General features: G+C 44.3%; 1 protein-coding gene across 3 annotated transcripts in view; it reads right to left on the bottom strand.

Annotated features, from left to right (window-relative positions):
- Nucleotides 1-15457, bottom strand: part of TEPSIN (TEPSIN adaptor related protein complex 4 accessory protein) — a 241623-nt gene that overhangs the window by 189172 nt on the left and 36994 nt on the right. For 2 of the 3 annotated variants that reach the window (XM_085617396.1, XM_085617395.1), the window contains 2 exons: nucleotides 4081-4153; nucleotides 2443-2534 (listed from right to left, as the gene is read on the bottom strand). In XM_085617396.1, coding sequence (XP_085473522.1) covers nucleotides 2443-2534; nucleotides 4081-4153 — 165 coding nt within the window. Of the gene's footprint in view, nucleotides 1-2034; nucleotides 2100-2442; nucleotides 2535-4080; nucleotides 4154-15457 lie in introns of those variants that run through there. The other variant, XM_085617398.1, reaches the window with a different exon arrangement.

Raw genomic sequence — 15457 nt, 5'->3', positions numbered from 1 at the left:
GTGATCCAACAGTTCATGCAAACTCTGAGCTTGTCTAGTACAAAATCAGGCCTCAGCTGCAACTGTACAATGATATGTAAAATACAGAGAATTAGAGCTCACTATCAGAAATCAAGAAGTAGGTCACTTGACAAGGCATTTGTCGAATATATGTGGCTGGGCGAGTCTTCTAGGCCAGACTTGATGCACATCATCATGCATTATGAGAATTTATAAAGAAAGAGAGAAAGAAGTGACGATAATTCATATCATATTTATTCCTAATGGATAACAATCACATGCACTCTTTTTAACAGCTAGCAGTAAAGCTGACCATGAGCCCTCCAGAATTATGAAGTTTTTAAATAGACTATAGACCTCCCAAACAACCTGGATCTTTTGCGAAAAATCTGTCTCAACAATCACTTCCTTTTCCCCTAACTCTTTCAAGACCATTATGAGAGATTCTGATCTATGGTTTGCTGACCAAGATAGGCTAACAACAGAGACAGGGAAGAGGTGCGAGGACTTTGGGTTTGACCAGGTTGCTAGAAAACAGACTCACACTAAAGGCTATTTTCCTGGTTGACTACCTACAATCCGGTATGTTTATACTATCAGCTTACACTGGATTGATCACCAGGTAGTACTGATTGCTATTACTCTGTTTGTTATGTTAATCCAAGATTTTCAACAACAACAAACAAATCTCTAGAAGCTCAAGGCAATGTGTTAGAAGTGACAGAAAACCATAATACGATCCTCAGGAGTTTGGTTGATGAGGTTTCACCTTCAAAAGTAGACCAAGCCACAACTATTTAAGAAACCGATATAAGGAAAAATGATCAAAAATGGAAGGAAAAAATAAAAAAAAAAAAAAAATCAATCTGATGATAATATATAGACCTAACAAAATTCTTAGCAGTATGTATAAGAACAATATTTGAGAGTATGATGAACAATAGAAGACTAAAATGTTAAAGAAGCATACTCTAGGTGCATTAGACACAAACAAAAATCTGTCTATACCCAGCAAACACTTACTTTCAATGAATATTGAGAATAATACCACAATCCAACTTCAATGTTAGATTTGAGTCTTTTGTCAGTAAGGCTTCAGACCTGAGAGAGGATAAGCAAATACTTCTTGGTGTGCAGACCATGACCTTTGATACCCTGGATCAAGGACATAGATCTTTGTTAATGCTACAGATTTTATCAGTGGCCTTCAACACCCTCAACCATAACATTTGTATTTAGAGTATGAAGGGAAATTTGAGGGTGTCAAAGACAGACTCGAAATGGATTAAAACATTTATGTAGGGCAGGGTGCTAATGTATGTGTGGGTGACTTGTCATCCCCTTCTGAAGCAGTACGTTTTGAGGCTTCATGGGGCTCATGTTTGTCCCCGCTTGTGAGTAACATTTACATTAATTCTCTGTATGACCTCATATGCTTCCTCAATGTAAAATTCCACAACTACACCAACACGACCAAGGTGGCCTTTAATGCATTTAAACAGAAGACCGTCAGCAGCTATATAGAGCTACAGAGGTCTTTAATATAATCCACAAATGTGTTGACTCAAGTTTCCTGTGTCTAAACAAGTGAAAGACTGAGTTGTTGCTTATTAAACTTGACTAAGAAGAAACTTCCTCACCAGCTTTAAAGTAGGAAACAGTATTTTATCATCCAGGCACAAGATTAATCTTAGGAGATGATTTTTGATCAAACAATGTCACTACATCAAAAAGTTTAGTGTGTTATCTCGTCTATTAGGATTTATCTTAAGCTGCCTAGATATCTTGCACCATTGCTGGATGAGAGACAGAGACTTTAAAGCTAATGCTGTACTGAACTCAAGAATATATTTCATACCCTCTATGTTGGGACCTTGAAGTCAAATATTCATTAACTCCAGACTTTGCAGAATACCACAATAGACCTGTTGCTTTCCTCTGCAATGTCACATTACTTTAAAGAGAAGAGAAACACATTGCTGTCCACACTAGATGTTTAAGGATTCAGTTGATAAGAAGGTTTATGGATCTTACCTGAAACAGCAACTGATCCTCTAACATTTTGTTACAGAACCTTGGTCCTCTGATAAAACAATGCTTGCCCTGGAAAATAAATGGAGGCTAGAGCTTCCTTCATAGAGCATCTTCTCTATGGAACAATGCTGCACAACAAGCTTGCCTTCTACAAAGGCATTGAAGACATGCTTATTTTAATCCATGTGGTGACCGATTATCTGATGGTTATAAGCCTTTTTATTAAGCAGGGCGTGTTACAAATCTAATGACAATGATGATTTCCCTGCCATCTTTTAGGCACCACCCCCTAATCAGGCAAGCCATGCGTTTGCTCCGGTAGCTATGTGTAGGTTGCATAAGGTAGCAAAAAACTGCATACTTCTCTGCCTAAAGATGATATTTTTCTGGAAGCATGCATGCACATACCTTCAATTTGATGTGGCAGGATTGGCTCTGGAGCCGGTTGAGGAGATATTCCAGAAGGCACTGGTGACTCGTAACAGACTCATGGGAAATTTCTAAAAGTAAGTTTTGTTAGGAATAACACTCTTGCACCATGTGACCAATCTAAGTTTCTCTGTGACTAATGCAAGCGAATTAGCAGACAATGTACTTTAACAAAATACTTACTTATACATTGCAAATAAAGCAGAAAGTGGAAGTTTGAGGAAAAGGCCTATCACCCACCTCAGCAATAATTACAGCAAATGGCTCATTGGAAGGATGACCTCACCTAAAGAACTTGTTTCATCAATATATTCCATTTTCTTCTACCATCACAAGACTTGACCAGGAGAAAATAAGCATTCTGCTTGTCTGGAAAAATAACATTAGAGCCGTTTATTTTTGTGGGGAAGTGGGCAGTGTTTGCTTGCGTTTTCCCTATGAAGTATAAGTGCAACTAAGAACTTCCACATTTACAAATTAAGATAGAATTAAAAAAAATCATAATTAACATTAACTGACCACGTGAGGAGGAGGAGGAAAGAGGAAGGAACAGGAGAGGAGGGAGAAGCGGCCAGATGTGGCATAACAGCCACAGCGGGAGACCCTGAAGCTGGGGAACCAGTTTTGAGTCTCAGTATCGGCTGAAGCATCCTGTGATTGTGCGCAAATCATGTAATCTCCCTACGCCTGAAAATTTAATATGTCTGTCTGTAATGTAACTGGTGATCATAAAAAGCGCTCTGAACCCTTTGGGTCAAGTTCGTGCAGTAGAACACTGCAAAAAAATTAAATTAAAAAAGCAGTGTTGGCAGAGGGTCGAGGCTGGGTGGGGGCGGCATGGGGAGATTAAGTGGTAGCAAAGGTGGAAAAAACAACAAGCAGCGAAAAAGCTAATGAAAAGCAGGACGAACTCTATGCGCAGCCAATGATAGACAAAGCAAATGTAACACAGGATGGGCTAATGAGAACAAGCAGCGTAGAACAGAAAGTAACAGTAAAAATAAAAATGAAAGTTCTCCCACACAACAGCTACAGAAGAAAAGCGTAAAGAAACTTTATACAGCCGGTGCTCCTTAGCCTTAAACGGAAGTGAGGTATCAGCTGCGCAAATTAGTTAAGAGGCAGGAATGAAGAGCAACCCTGGAGTGAACCTATGGTAAGCAGCAGGTGGGATCAAAGTTGTTTTTAGCATTACAACAGATCTTGCAGACAACGCATGCGCGCTGCCTAGGTTCTACCTAAAAAAGTGTTGTAACGTAGCCAACTCTTGCTGCGTCAGGACTTTTTATTTCTTTTAGCCATGCTGCACAGCTGCTGAACAACATGGTGAAAAGGTATTGACAAAGCCACTAGCTCTCTCATAACCGAGACCTATTGGCTTTGCCAATGCTTTTAAGATGAATGCAGCCATAAAATAAAACCCTTGCCCAGCCTTGTAAAGACATACAGTAACCCAAAACCCAATCACCTCTACATTTCTCTACACATTGTTTTCTTTTTGTAACTGTGACTTTGTCACTCAAACATATATGCTTTAAATTTGTTAAATGTGCCCCTTTAGAAGGGGAAAAAGATGATACCTGCAACAAAAAAAAACCATGACTGACAAAAGGATACTGGCAATTTCTTCAAACACATACCCCGGGCAAGGAATCTCATCATCGGATGTTGCTCTGATCAGGACGGGGAGCTGTATGAGGAGGAAGAAGAAACATATCATCTTGTTTTCCATCTGCATCATAAAGTGTATTTTTCATGACTGAAGTCACACAAACGTTCATGGATTACAAATATATGAACCAAACTCCTGAAGACCCAAACACAATAATTGTGTCAGGAAGTCATACATAACTCTAATCAACAACTGTCAAACAACGAAAAGAACAATGTATTGTCTCTATTCTACCCATCTTTATATTTACTTTCAGTCAAGGATGAAATTGTATTAATCACGATACTTTACTGTTTGGTCTTAGTTAGTTAGTTAGTTAGTTAGTTAGTTAGTTAGTTAGTTAGTTTTTAACCCTGTAATGTACAAAAAACAGAATATGAACTAAAGAAAATAACAACACGGGAAAGGAAAGTTGTGTCTAACTAGACAAGGCTTGCGGTTTGTCTCATAAACAAAGGTTCTAGTCAATGTTGCCGGAATCAAGCAACGAGTAAAAGGGGCACTTGGTTGCATTGTGCCCTAAATATTATCATGTGAGACAGGCCCACAGCGGAACCATATGAGGACTGTTTATGCAGCAAGAAAGCAAGTTAAATAAGACAGCTTAATGCTTTTGTGGGTATATCTTTCCAAGCTTGGGATTAACAGAAAACATTTAATTGTGGTAATTTTGACAGCGTCACTGATATCTGGAAGACCCTCTCTCTAAATTCCCAGACATTAATAACATGTACTCTTGATTTTTTTCTTGCAGTCTCTAAAACGCAATCTGAGGTAAGCTGCATGGCTTATTCTGCCACAAACTATAGCCTTTTCAGGGGGCACTAGAGAGCCTGGCCGCAATGTGGCTGCTCATATCTGAGGCTCTGCCAGCCGGAGACATTGATCCATAAATTATCCTTGCTCCCGGCAGACATCGAGATCCCTTGGTACCATCCTACAGTCCCTGCTTCGGGCTGTAAAATGTGAGCATCCTTCCAACCGATACAGATGCTTGTGGGTGACATTGAGGCTGCTGAGAGGCGTGTCCTGCACCTGGGACCAATGCTGGAGCTGCACCTACTTACGGCTTGCTGGCCTGCGTGATGGAGGGTCCAATCAGCTGAGCAAGGCGTGATCAGTCGGCCCCTTCCAAAGGACCCTCCTGAGTGCTGTTTCGCCTATTCCCACTTCGTGTCAAGGCGAGGGCGGCCCGCACCCTGCTGGAGATGTCGACCGAGGCCACCACATAGACGAGAAGACAGTGAGGGTTCGGTTATTACTTATCCCCATATCGGCTGCACTGCTGTGTCATTACCTGCTGCGACTCTGCAGGCAAGCAACTCCTTGCTGCATCCCCAACTGGAGATCTATACCAGTGCGGCCTCATTCACTGGGGCCCGTGTGACATGCTGCCAATAGGACCTGGCTGGTAAAGGCACAGGATCTACACTGCTATCTGGGGGACCTGCAGTGCGGTGATTGCCATCCAGAAAAGTGAGTATGGTCTCATCAGAATGCCCAATAGAGTCAGCGGTGAGGCGTGTGGATGAATCAAGTGCTGGACTGCCTCCAGAGGGAAGAGATTATTGCTGGTGGATGAGACTGGCCTTGGGAGATTTGGACACAAGTCTGGGAGCCTATGCTGCACTGCACGAAGAGAGTGCCTTCTGGTGCACCGTGGAGCACAGTGTGACTACAGCGATTGGCCTGGCGCCAGGGCCTGCTCTCAAATCATGGCGCACACTGTATGGCACTGACTTGGCATGATTGACTGCTTTTCCCCCATTACCTGAAGGTGCCACTGTGCGCACTTCCTTTGGGGTGTGGATCTGGACACCACAGACCTGGTCGTGCCCCCCGTAACTGGTGAGCGACAGGGTCTGAATCTGACCAACTCAACCCGACTCAAGGGCTCGTAGCCTGTCCGGTCGACATCACAGGAGTTTACTTTGGACAATCTGTACTATGGTACTGCCACCCACCTGCTCTGTAATAGATCAGCTCTTTACCTGCTCGTGCATCCTGTGGCATCTCAGAGAGTGGTGGGGTCGGTACACCATGTTCGGCTGCCAAACTGAAATGGAGTAGTTGAAGAATTGCTTCAAGGATTTTTAGACACTACTAAGGGCTGAAGTGTTTGCAAGAGAATGCCCCGTGGTTTGGGTTTATGCCTGGAGGTGGTGGACGTACCCTTACTATCACAGGTATTCTGCTTGCCCAATTGGCACTAGAGCTGCGGCGTGGGCACCTTTGTGCCAAAAGTGCCCTATATGAGGGGAAAGGGGAAACTCTTGCTTGATAACCGCCAGCAGACTCGTCCACTTGAGCTGCCCCCCCCCCCCCCAAGGATGTGCAAAAGGCTTCGCTTGACACAGAGGGACTGTCTCCCGACCTGGCTACATGTACCATGTTTTCAGATTTGAAGCAGAGCTTAACCGCTATCCGCACAAAAATTGATGAGCGCTCCACAGTAAGGAAGAAGCTCATGAGCATGGAGAAGGTGTTGCAAGTAATTCAAAATAAGAATGAGGACTTGGAAACCTGATCAAGGCGGAACAATCTGTGAATTATTGGAGTACCGGAGTCAACAGAAATGCGCAAAATGGAAGACTGCGTGGAGGACATGCTACGCACACTCTTTGGAGACGACCTCTCTGCCATCCTCACAGTGGAAAGGGGCCACAGATCAATCAGCCCAAGGCTGCCGACTAGGGTGCCAGCCTGTCCCATCATTGCTAACTTATTGAATTATTGTGACAGACACTGCCTTAAGTCTAGCGAGGGAGTGGCGACCAATGCACTACAAAGGGATTGAGATTTCTGTTACCGGACTTCACTATGTCAGTGCAGACTGCCCATAAAGACTCCCTACAGATCAAGCGCACCCTCCAGCGCATGAATGCTGAGCTCTCTTCTATATCCGGCTAAAATGCAGATTACAAATCAGGGGAAAACTTTTCTAAAAAGGCTACCAAGTTTGTCAAAACCATCCTGCTGAGAGCAGGAGGATCGTCCCTGAGGAAACGAGAACACAATACTGCAAGTCTCAGCAAAACTAGTTAACTTCAATCCACTCGATTGGTGGAAGTGACTCCATAAGATAAGAAAGACAATAGTTACCAGGGTGCTGGCCTGCCTATACCTGGTCCACATGGCAGAGAGATGAGAACCCATCGCCCCCCACCCAACCCTTCCTGCCGAGGGGCCTATACTGCCGGATGGCGGTCGCCGGCCGGATAAGGACCTCCTTATATCGTTGGGGCAGTTTCCTAGAGTTTTAGTGTCATCCCATGGGACACAATGGTTTGTTCGTTAATACGAGGGTGGTCCCGAGTGTTTCCCCATTCCGTACCTTCAGCCACCCAGCCAGCCCCCTAGTTTGCCCCCACAGGAGGGTTCCCACTAATGCACCACTACAATGCTGTTGGTGCTTTTTGGAAGGGGGGGGGTTGGAATATTTGATCCATTTGGGGAACCGAAGTGGGTGGTGGGAAGCTTTGTTTACTGCTTTTGTTGTTTGCAGCCCAGTGGTTGCTAAATGTTTTTTCATTTTTCTTTCCTAAGCATCACTCAGTTAGCATTGTTAATCAATTCAGCATGCGGCTTCAGAGAGGCGATAGATGCTCCATTCCCCCATTCATGATTAGCCATGAAACCAATTAACGTTATAACTTGGAATTTCCATGGCCTAAATGATCGCCCGCAAGGTGAGCCACGTCTTTGAATACCTACAGATATTCCATAGATATTTGCTTTCTACAAGAGCTCACAGAGGGAACACAGACGTGACTGCGGGGTGGATGGGTTGGGAAACAATATGTAGCGTATTATTCCAACTATGCTCGCAGGGTTGCAATACTCATTAGTAAGGGACTACCTTTGTGCATGCGTTGGCTCATATGTGGCACACAAGGCGGTTTGTCTGACATGCTACAGGACCAACCAGGCAACCTGATCTCCTTATATGTCCCAATACTGATGACCCTCAGTTTTGTGTTGAGGTATGGCATTTAGCTGGGTCGTTGGGACCCGGAGCAACTCTGTGGGGAGGGGATGTTAATGTGGCACTTGATCCCGAGGTTGACAGATCTAGCGACTCCCGGCGCCCCCCACCCCCACGCAGCTGCCCAGCTATGAATGATTATGGAGGACTTTGATCTGACCAATCTATGGCGCGCTCATCATGCTGGCAACATGGAAGGCATATGCATAATGACTGCCCATGCGTCGTGATGGCCTACAGACTACTGGCTGGTGTCTCATGACATTTTGTCCTGGACGGGTCAGGTTTCTCACTTACAGGAACGATGTCCCGTAATGCTCCAGTCTTGCTGGAGCTTCTGCTCACAGTCAGCTCCTCGCACGCATTCACTTTAAGGCTTCCTGCTACAGCTATGCAAGATCAGTTGTTCCGGGAAGATACTAGGACAGCAATTGTGGAATATTTTTAACACAATGACAATTCTGTGATATCAGAGTCTTCCCTTTGGAAGGCCTTCAAGGTTATCATCAGATGAGCATGCATTGCAAAGCAGGCAGGTGTACTTCTCGTACCACGCTGGAAGGTTGCGTGTCTGGAAAGGGAGATCAGGGAGCTTGAATTCCTGTTTTTCACTGATAGCAATGACTACAAACTTGCATCCATTGGAAGCAAGGTGACGGACTACGCTATGCGGTGGCTATGCAGAGGGAGACTCACTACTTTGGGGGGGGGGGGGGGGACCCGGGCTCGGCGCTATGGGGAGAGCGACAGACCAGGAGAGTCTCTTGCCCAACTGCTGCATAAGCCAAGGGCGAGTGATTACACCATTAAGATTCATGATGATCATTCCCATGTTTAAACAGGCACAGAGGCTGTACAAGGGGCGATGACTGAATTTTTCTCACCCCTATAGCAGACTCGCCAGAACGGTATTTAGACGAACCCTTCTCACAGAGGAGGTCATTAGGGTTATCTATGCTCTGCATGCAGATAAGGCGCCTGGCCAGGATGGCCTCACTGCTGCCTTTTACAAGGAATACGCCCACTTATCGACCCTGCGCCTACTTCCATGTATGAAGAATCGCCTCTGGAATTCTGCCTCCATCTTTATGTGAAGCCCTCATAGTAACAATCCTTAGACCTGGTAAGGATGCCCAATGCAGCGATTCACCCCGCCCTTTAGCCATGATCAACATGGATAACAAAATTCTTGCCAAACTCATCGCCTCACGCCTTCTGCTGCTACTGGAGATTATAGTAAGGCCCAATCAGGCCTGTTTTGTCCCGTGCAGGTCAACGTCTCACAACCTGTGCACTTTTTTCTCTCCTCTACACCATTGACCCAACCCTGCATGCCGCTGTGGCATTCTTGGATGCCACAAAGGCATTCGACTCGCTCGGATGGCCCTACATCCTTGCCTTGTTGACGCGCCTTGGTCCGCGCCCTACATTTATTAAACCAACATCACACTCATTGCAGACTTGCATTCACTCCTCCCAGAAATCTGGTATTGATGTATGTGAATGATGTAACTCTGTTTGTCGGGGACCAAAACATACACCTAAACCCCCCTCATCAACGAATTTACCAGAATGAGGAGTTCATTGGGTATTGAGGTTAACTGGGAAAAGTTCATTATTTTCCCATTGTCAGACAGGAAGTCACCGTTCCCCTTGGAGTTTCTGATTGCCTGGGCGGATGGCACCATTAAATACCTTAGGGTTTGGCTTAGCAGAGATATTGATGACTAGTGAAAATCCAACTATGGACGTCTGTTTACATGGCTAGATGAGCGAGTGGAGAGATGGCCATGACAAAAATGGTCATCCTTCCCAAATTCCTTTATCTTTTTATTAGCCTGTCACTCCCCTTGCCACTCTATTTCTGCTAACAACTTAGGGCGCACCTTCTTTCTTTGGAGTGGGTGGGCGGACAGCCACATATTGCATGGGAGATTATGACACTCCCTTTTGAGTAAGGAGGATTGGGTGCCCCCGATATGGGCTTGTATTACCCGGGTGATCAGACACAGTTTGCTCACCATTGGCTCTTCCCTACGAAATTTCGTGCCCCACAGCCCCTCTCCAAATTGCGATGTTTCTTGCCCCTAAACATCCGCAGGCGCATATTAATGCTGTGACATGCACAGTAAGGCCGTGGAACGAGCTACGAGGCGCCCCCTATCGAGCATCTTTTCATCCAATCTGTGCTGCGATCACGGAACACTTTTCCTTCCCTGTCAGACAGGATCCCGCTCCAGATTTCATAAATTGCATCTCACATCCATGAGCTCCCTTTACCCTGACAGTACTTTCATATAGTCTCAACAAGAGCTATAAAGGTACAGGTACTTGACATCTTCACCCACTATCAATTACACTCAGCAACCTGCGCGATACATGCCTCCTTTCCAAATGCTTGAAGCGACCTTTACTTACTATTCCATCGCCTAGGAAGTTGATAAGGTGACTACATGCTGGGATGCACAACTCCATGCCAATAGGAATCCCAAAGAGCAAGTGTGCCTGGGATACAGACCTATCACCTCCCCTCACAGATGAACAGTGGTGCTATTGCTGTGCTCAGGGCTGCATGCTTTCCCCAAACTATAGACTTCGTCTTATCCCTTTTAAATATATTCACTGTCTCTACAGCACTCAGCAGCTGTTTAGAATGAGCTTGATTGAAGTTGTGCAGTGTGTACGCTGCACCTCGCCCATCGCCGGCTTTCTGCACCTTACATGGGATTGACTGGGTGTATAAATTACTGGACTGAGATATTTGCGAGGATTAGCAAAATTACTGGACATGTCCTAAAGAACACTCCTCGAGTCGTGCTTTTGGGTTATGTAAAAGATGTGCCTTCTGAAGTGCATAAATTGACAGCCCTCCTTTTACTGCTTGCCAAGCACAGGGTTGTGATAAAATAGGGTTGGTGCACATTTCCATTTTAGGCTGATTGGCTCAAAGATGCAACTTATTGCCTGGAGAAGCTTACTGTCTTTTGGGAACTAAAGCTTATGCGCTTCCACCTTAGGGATATTTGGACCCCCCCCCCCTTTGAATTGCATCTCTATGCCCGGAAAAACACAACTGATCACGGGCAGGATGTTGCAGCGACTGCACCCTTCATATCCGAACACACTGTCTAATCCCTTCTTTGCTCATTCCTGCCAAGTAGCTAATGAACCTTGTATACTACTGCATGCCACAGCTCTGTATGTCATGCCACCTTGATTGCAGATGCTCCAACATGTTTCTGCTGAGTGACTGCTTCTCTATACCCCTTGTTTTCCCTTCCCCCCTTTTTTGCTTTCTCTACTTATTAACATCAGAATATGGACTACTGTTTTCATTACAGGTGCATTCTTGCGTTTACACTACTGGCATATCCTGATAATATGGTTTCTGTATCCTGTATATTTCTGCAATGTTTGAAACCTAATAAAAATAATTTATAAAAAAGAAAAATGCCTATTCCATTTCTCTCTCGGAAGAAAAGCTTCTGTGAAATATTTTAAAATATGATAATGCACTAAACAATAAAAAAAAAATAAAAAAAAGTATTGGCAAAGCCAATAGGTCTCGGCAATCTAAGAGCTGTTGATCGATGTCCACGTCATAATGCTTTTTTGACTAGCCAGAGAGGTGGGCCAAGCAACTACAAATGGAAGGGAAAGCCGGGGGGGGGGGGGCAAAATAAAGCAACGCAACACAGTAGGTGGTGGGGGTGGTTGAGGAGAAAGTAAAAGAGGCAGCATGGAACCACAGCTGGAAATATGCAGAACTCGGACCTACACCCACGCCGACCGACCATGCACGTAACCTCAGCATCATCCTCAACATCCAACTGACCATTAAATCACAATTCAACACAGTCGTCTCCTCCTGTTTCCACACACTCGCATGCACCACAGAATCTTCAATGATCCCAACCAACACCAGAAAGACCGTCAATCAGACCTCGTCACCAGCCGCCTCAACTACGGCAACACCTTACAAGCCGGCATCTCCATCCAGTCCTCATAAGAATCCAGCCTATACAAAATGCTGCAGCCAGACTCATCCTGGACCTCAACAAATTAACCCACGTCACCTCCAACCTGAGAGACCTCCACTGACTCCCCATCCAGAAGAGATGACAGTTCAAGATCCTTAACCACGCCTACAAAGCCCTCCAAGACCTAGGACTTGCCTATATCAACCATTGACTGAACTTCCACCAATCCTCCAGACACCAGCGCTCCTCTTCACTTGCTCTCGTACACATGTTACGCATTCATCTCAGCCACAGCGGTGGTCGCTCCTTCTCCAACATCACTGACAAGACCTGGAATGACCTTCCACTCCAGCTCCGTACAACCCCTTCGCTGGCAGACTATAAAAAGAGACCTAGCTTTTCTGTGGATACACAGCGCCCAGATACCCCTAGGGATGACAGTGATGCACTTTACAAATGTTGTTTGATTGATGACTGATTAATAACCTGTTCTTACAATTGCTGTTTTGACCTTCCTAGATTATATTCACACATGCTAAATTCCTGTGATCAGTTATTTATGATTAAGTGGTTTTGATTTGAGATTGTAACTGTACAAATTTGTTAACAAATCTTAATGGTTTGCAAATCTACTCCTCTGTGTTAAACCGTGGGGCAAAATCTGCATCACTGTCATAGATATGTTGCTGAATTTATGATTTTAACCTCTGTCTGAGATAAAGGTCCATTCCAGTGGACACAGCCGAGTTTTGAGTTTGCTCAAATTTTGTGCGGTGCAAACACCATCCTTATCTCTCATGCTATCAGATGGTAGCAGAACAAAGTTCTCCTTGAGGCGCAAACAGAATATGCTCCAAAATCATCCATCAGTATCCTACCCAGACCAGTCCATGTCCTGGGGTGCCTATGGTCCAGTTTGGTGAATTGGCAGTGTTCCGGCATAGCTGCGCGGTTGCAGTGTCCTAGGAGTGCGAGTATAGTAGTGTTTTAAATCTTTAATTGTGTCATCGAGCACTGTGGTGCTTGTGTACTTTGATGAGGTATTGTTTCATGCAGTGTGGTGTCCTTTTTGAGTCAGAAGAGCTCTGTGTTGTGAGATTTGTGATGCTGTCTCATGTATATCGCTGGACAGTAGCGATTCCCCCGCTAAGGCGGAGGAGCTGAGCCCCACTGCTGTTAAGCTGGGATTAAAGGAAAAATAAAAGGACACGCCGGGGTGCGTAACCATGCGCTCTACAAAACTCCATAATAATAATAATAATAATAATAACTGAATGCTATTATCATTTTATTTGTTCCACCTGCTTTGTGAGCAGCACAGTGAAGTGCCCATGACGCTTTGGCCGGCCAAACAGTCAAGCGCTTTTTTGCATGTTTTCCATCTAGGCTGCATTACAGACTCAATGGAGAACATGCTCAGGCCCCCAGTTCCCTTCTCAGCACTGAACCAGGGCGCTTAGACCATTCACAATGCTGCATTGCAGTGTTGTGATTGGTCAGAGGAGCCTGGGTGTGCTTCCTGGTTCCTGTTCCGACACGGAGGAGAAAGGGAGCAGAGATGTGAGATGCGGTGATAAGGTAAGTGTTTTTCATTTTATTTTTTTACATTCCCTTCCTCCAACCTTTCTCCTCCCTCCACCTCACACCCGATCCGTGCTGGCCGCCGCTGTCGCTTGTACTTATTAAGAGAAATGAGCTTGCTGCAAGAGTGCAGGGTTTTGTTATCTAACTCGTCAAAGTCCAAGATCACGGGATAAACATTGAGAATATGACGCTGTTACTTGTTTATGTTTGTGGCGTCGGATCGTGAAGCGATATCAGACGCACATGAGATAGGCACTAATTAACTTCAATGGTGATGGTGTATTAATTGAGATTGGTATTTGATTGTTTGCACAGAGGAGCTGACCGCACTAGTCGAGGTGATTTCCTGTTGGTCGTGGCTGCGCCAGGAGCGTTATTCCCCAGATTTCCCTACAACGTGTAGTTTGAAGTATCTTTTAGTACATGAGTTTTCATTTTGTTTAATATTTGTTTGTGCACAGTTGATTCAGTGAGGTGCTGTGAGTTGTGGCATCCCTAGTATTGGTCAGTCGGTGTGTGTCCTGCGCTGCTATTGGTAGTTGCATCAGAGAGTGCTTTGCTGTGAGTGGACAGTTCCATAGTGTCTTGCTGAGATTGGAACTTAGTGTTGTTGCATTTTACCTTGTGATGATTGAGAGTTGGCGGCTCTTTTAATTCACGTTCATAGCAAACTTGTACTGCATTACTTATTGAGAAAAGATGAGATTTTTCAAGATAGCAAGTGATTTATGTCGTACAACTGGGTGAATGGTTAGATGTGAATACAGGGCTAGTTGGTATTACACAATGGTTCTGTAAAATAGGTTTGCTTTAGATATTGTGCTTGCAAAAAAAGACAGTTTGTAAAATGCTACGTGTCCAACAATGCTGCACTTCTGTGCCAGATAAAAGTAAGGAGATCAACAAGCATGTGAAGAATATTTCAAGTCTATATAAAGACTAACCAGTGCTGGAAAGAGACTGGTGGTTGGAAAGCAGCTGGGAAGGGTTATTCTGCTATATGTAAATGGCTTAGTAGTGGATCTTTAGGAGCTACATCGAAACCTATATTGATTCTTAGAATTTGTGGAATTCTTTTGCTTTTGATGATAAAAGGGTTCAAATTACTGAAAGAGGAATATAGTTCAGAACAGAAAGGTGGAGAGAAATCCGCTGAGGGAAATGGAATTGGAAGAAAGGCAGTGCTTGGTCTATGAGTAAAGGAGCTAGCGGGATCTACACATAAGCAACAGCTGGAAGCAAACGGTTTCTGAATTTAATGAAGGAAAAGGGTGGCCATTTTGTGTGACAGCTTCCAGAGGACAAAGATTGGTGACTCAGTGTCACTATTTTTTGGTTTACATTTATTAACATAATTTTGTAACACACATAACAAATGCTTTCATCACATGCACATGATACTTTGTATTTAGATTGACTATAATGAACAAGTTTCAGATAATAATTAACTGCAAAGAAAGCATATTCGTATTAAGTTAGCATTGGTTATGGTAGGCCTCAGTATAAGTTACTCCATTTTAATGAAATGTTTTATTTTTGCTTACTGTGCATATTCTTTCTCTTGTTCCAGACACACAGAGCTAAAGTGATATTGTTAGTCTGAAATGTTGTGACTAAACTTTGTGTGAAGGTCTTTGGTTGCAATTTAATTGAACATGAACTTTCTGCACATAGGAAGTGAAGGAGGCAAAGGAGAAGAATCCTTCCCTATGACTGATATCTCCGAAGGCCATGGGATTGGAACAGGTTGCTGGATTAATCAAGGGAAGAAGA

This window comes from Triturus cristatus, chromosome 7 (assembly GCF_964204655.1).
Source record: "Triturus cristatus chromosome 7, aTriCri1.1, whole genome shotgun sequence".
Classification (NCBI taxonomy): Eukaryota; Metazoa; Chordata; class Amphibia; order Caudata; family Salamandridae; genus Triturus; species Triturus cristatus.
Note: the sequence above shows the minus strand (reverse complement) of the source record. Positions and strands in the feature narration are given on the sequence as shown.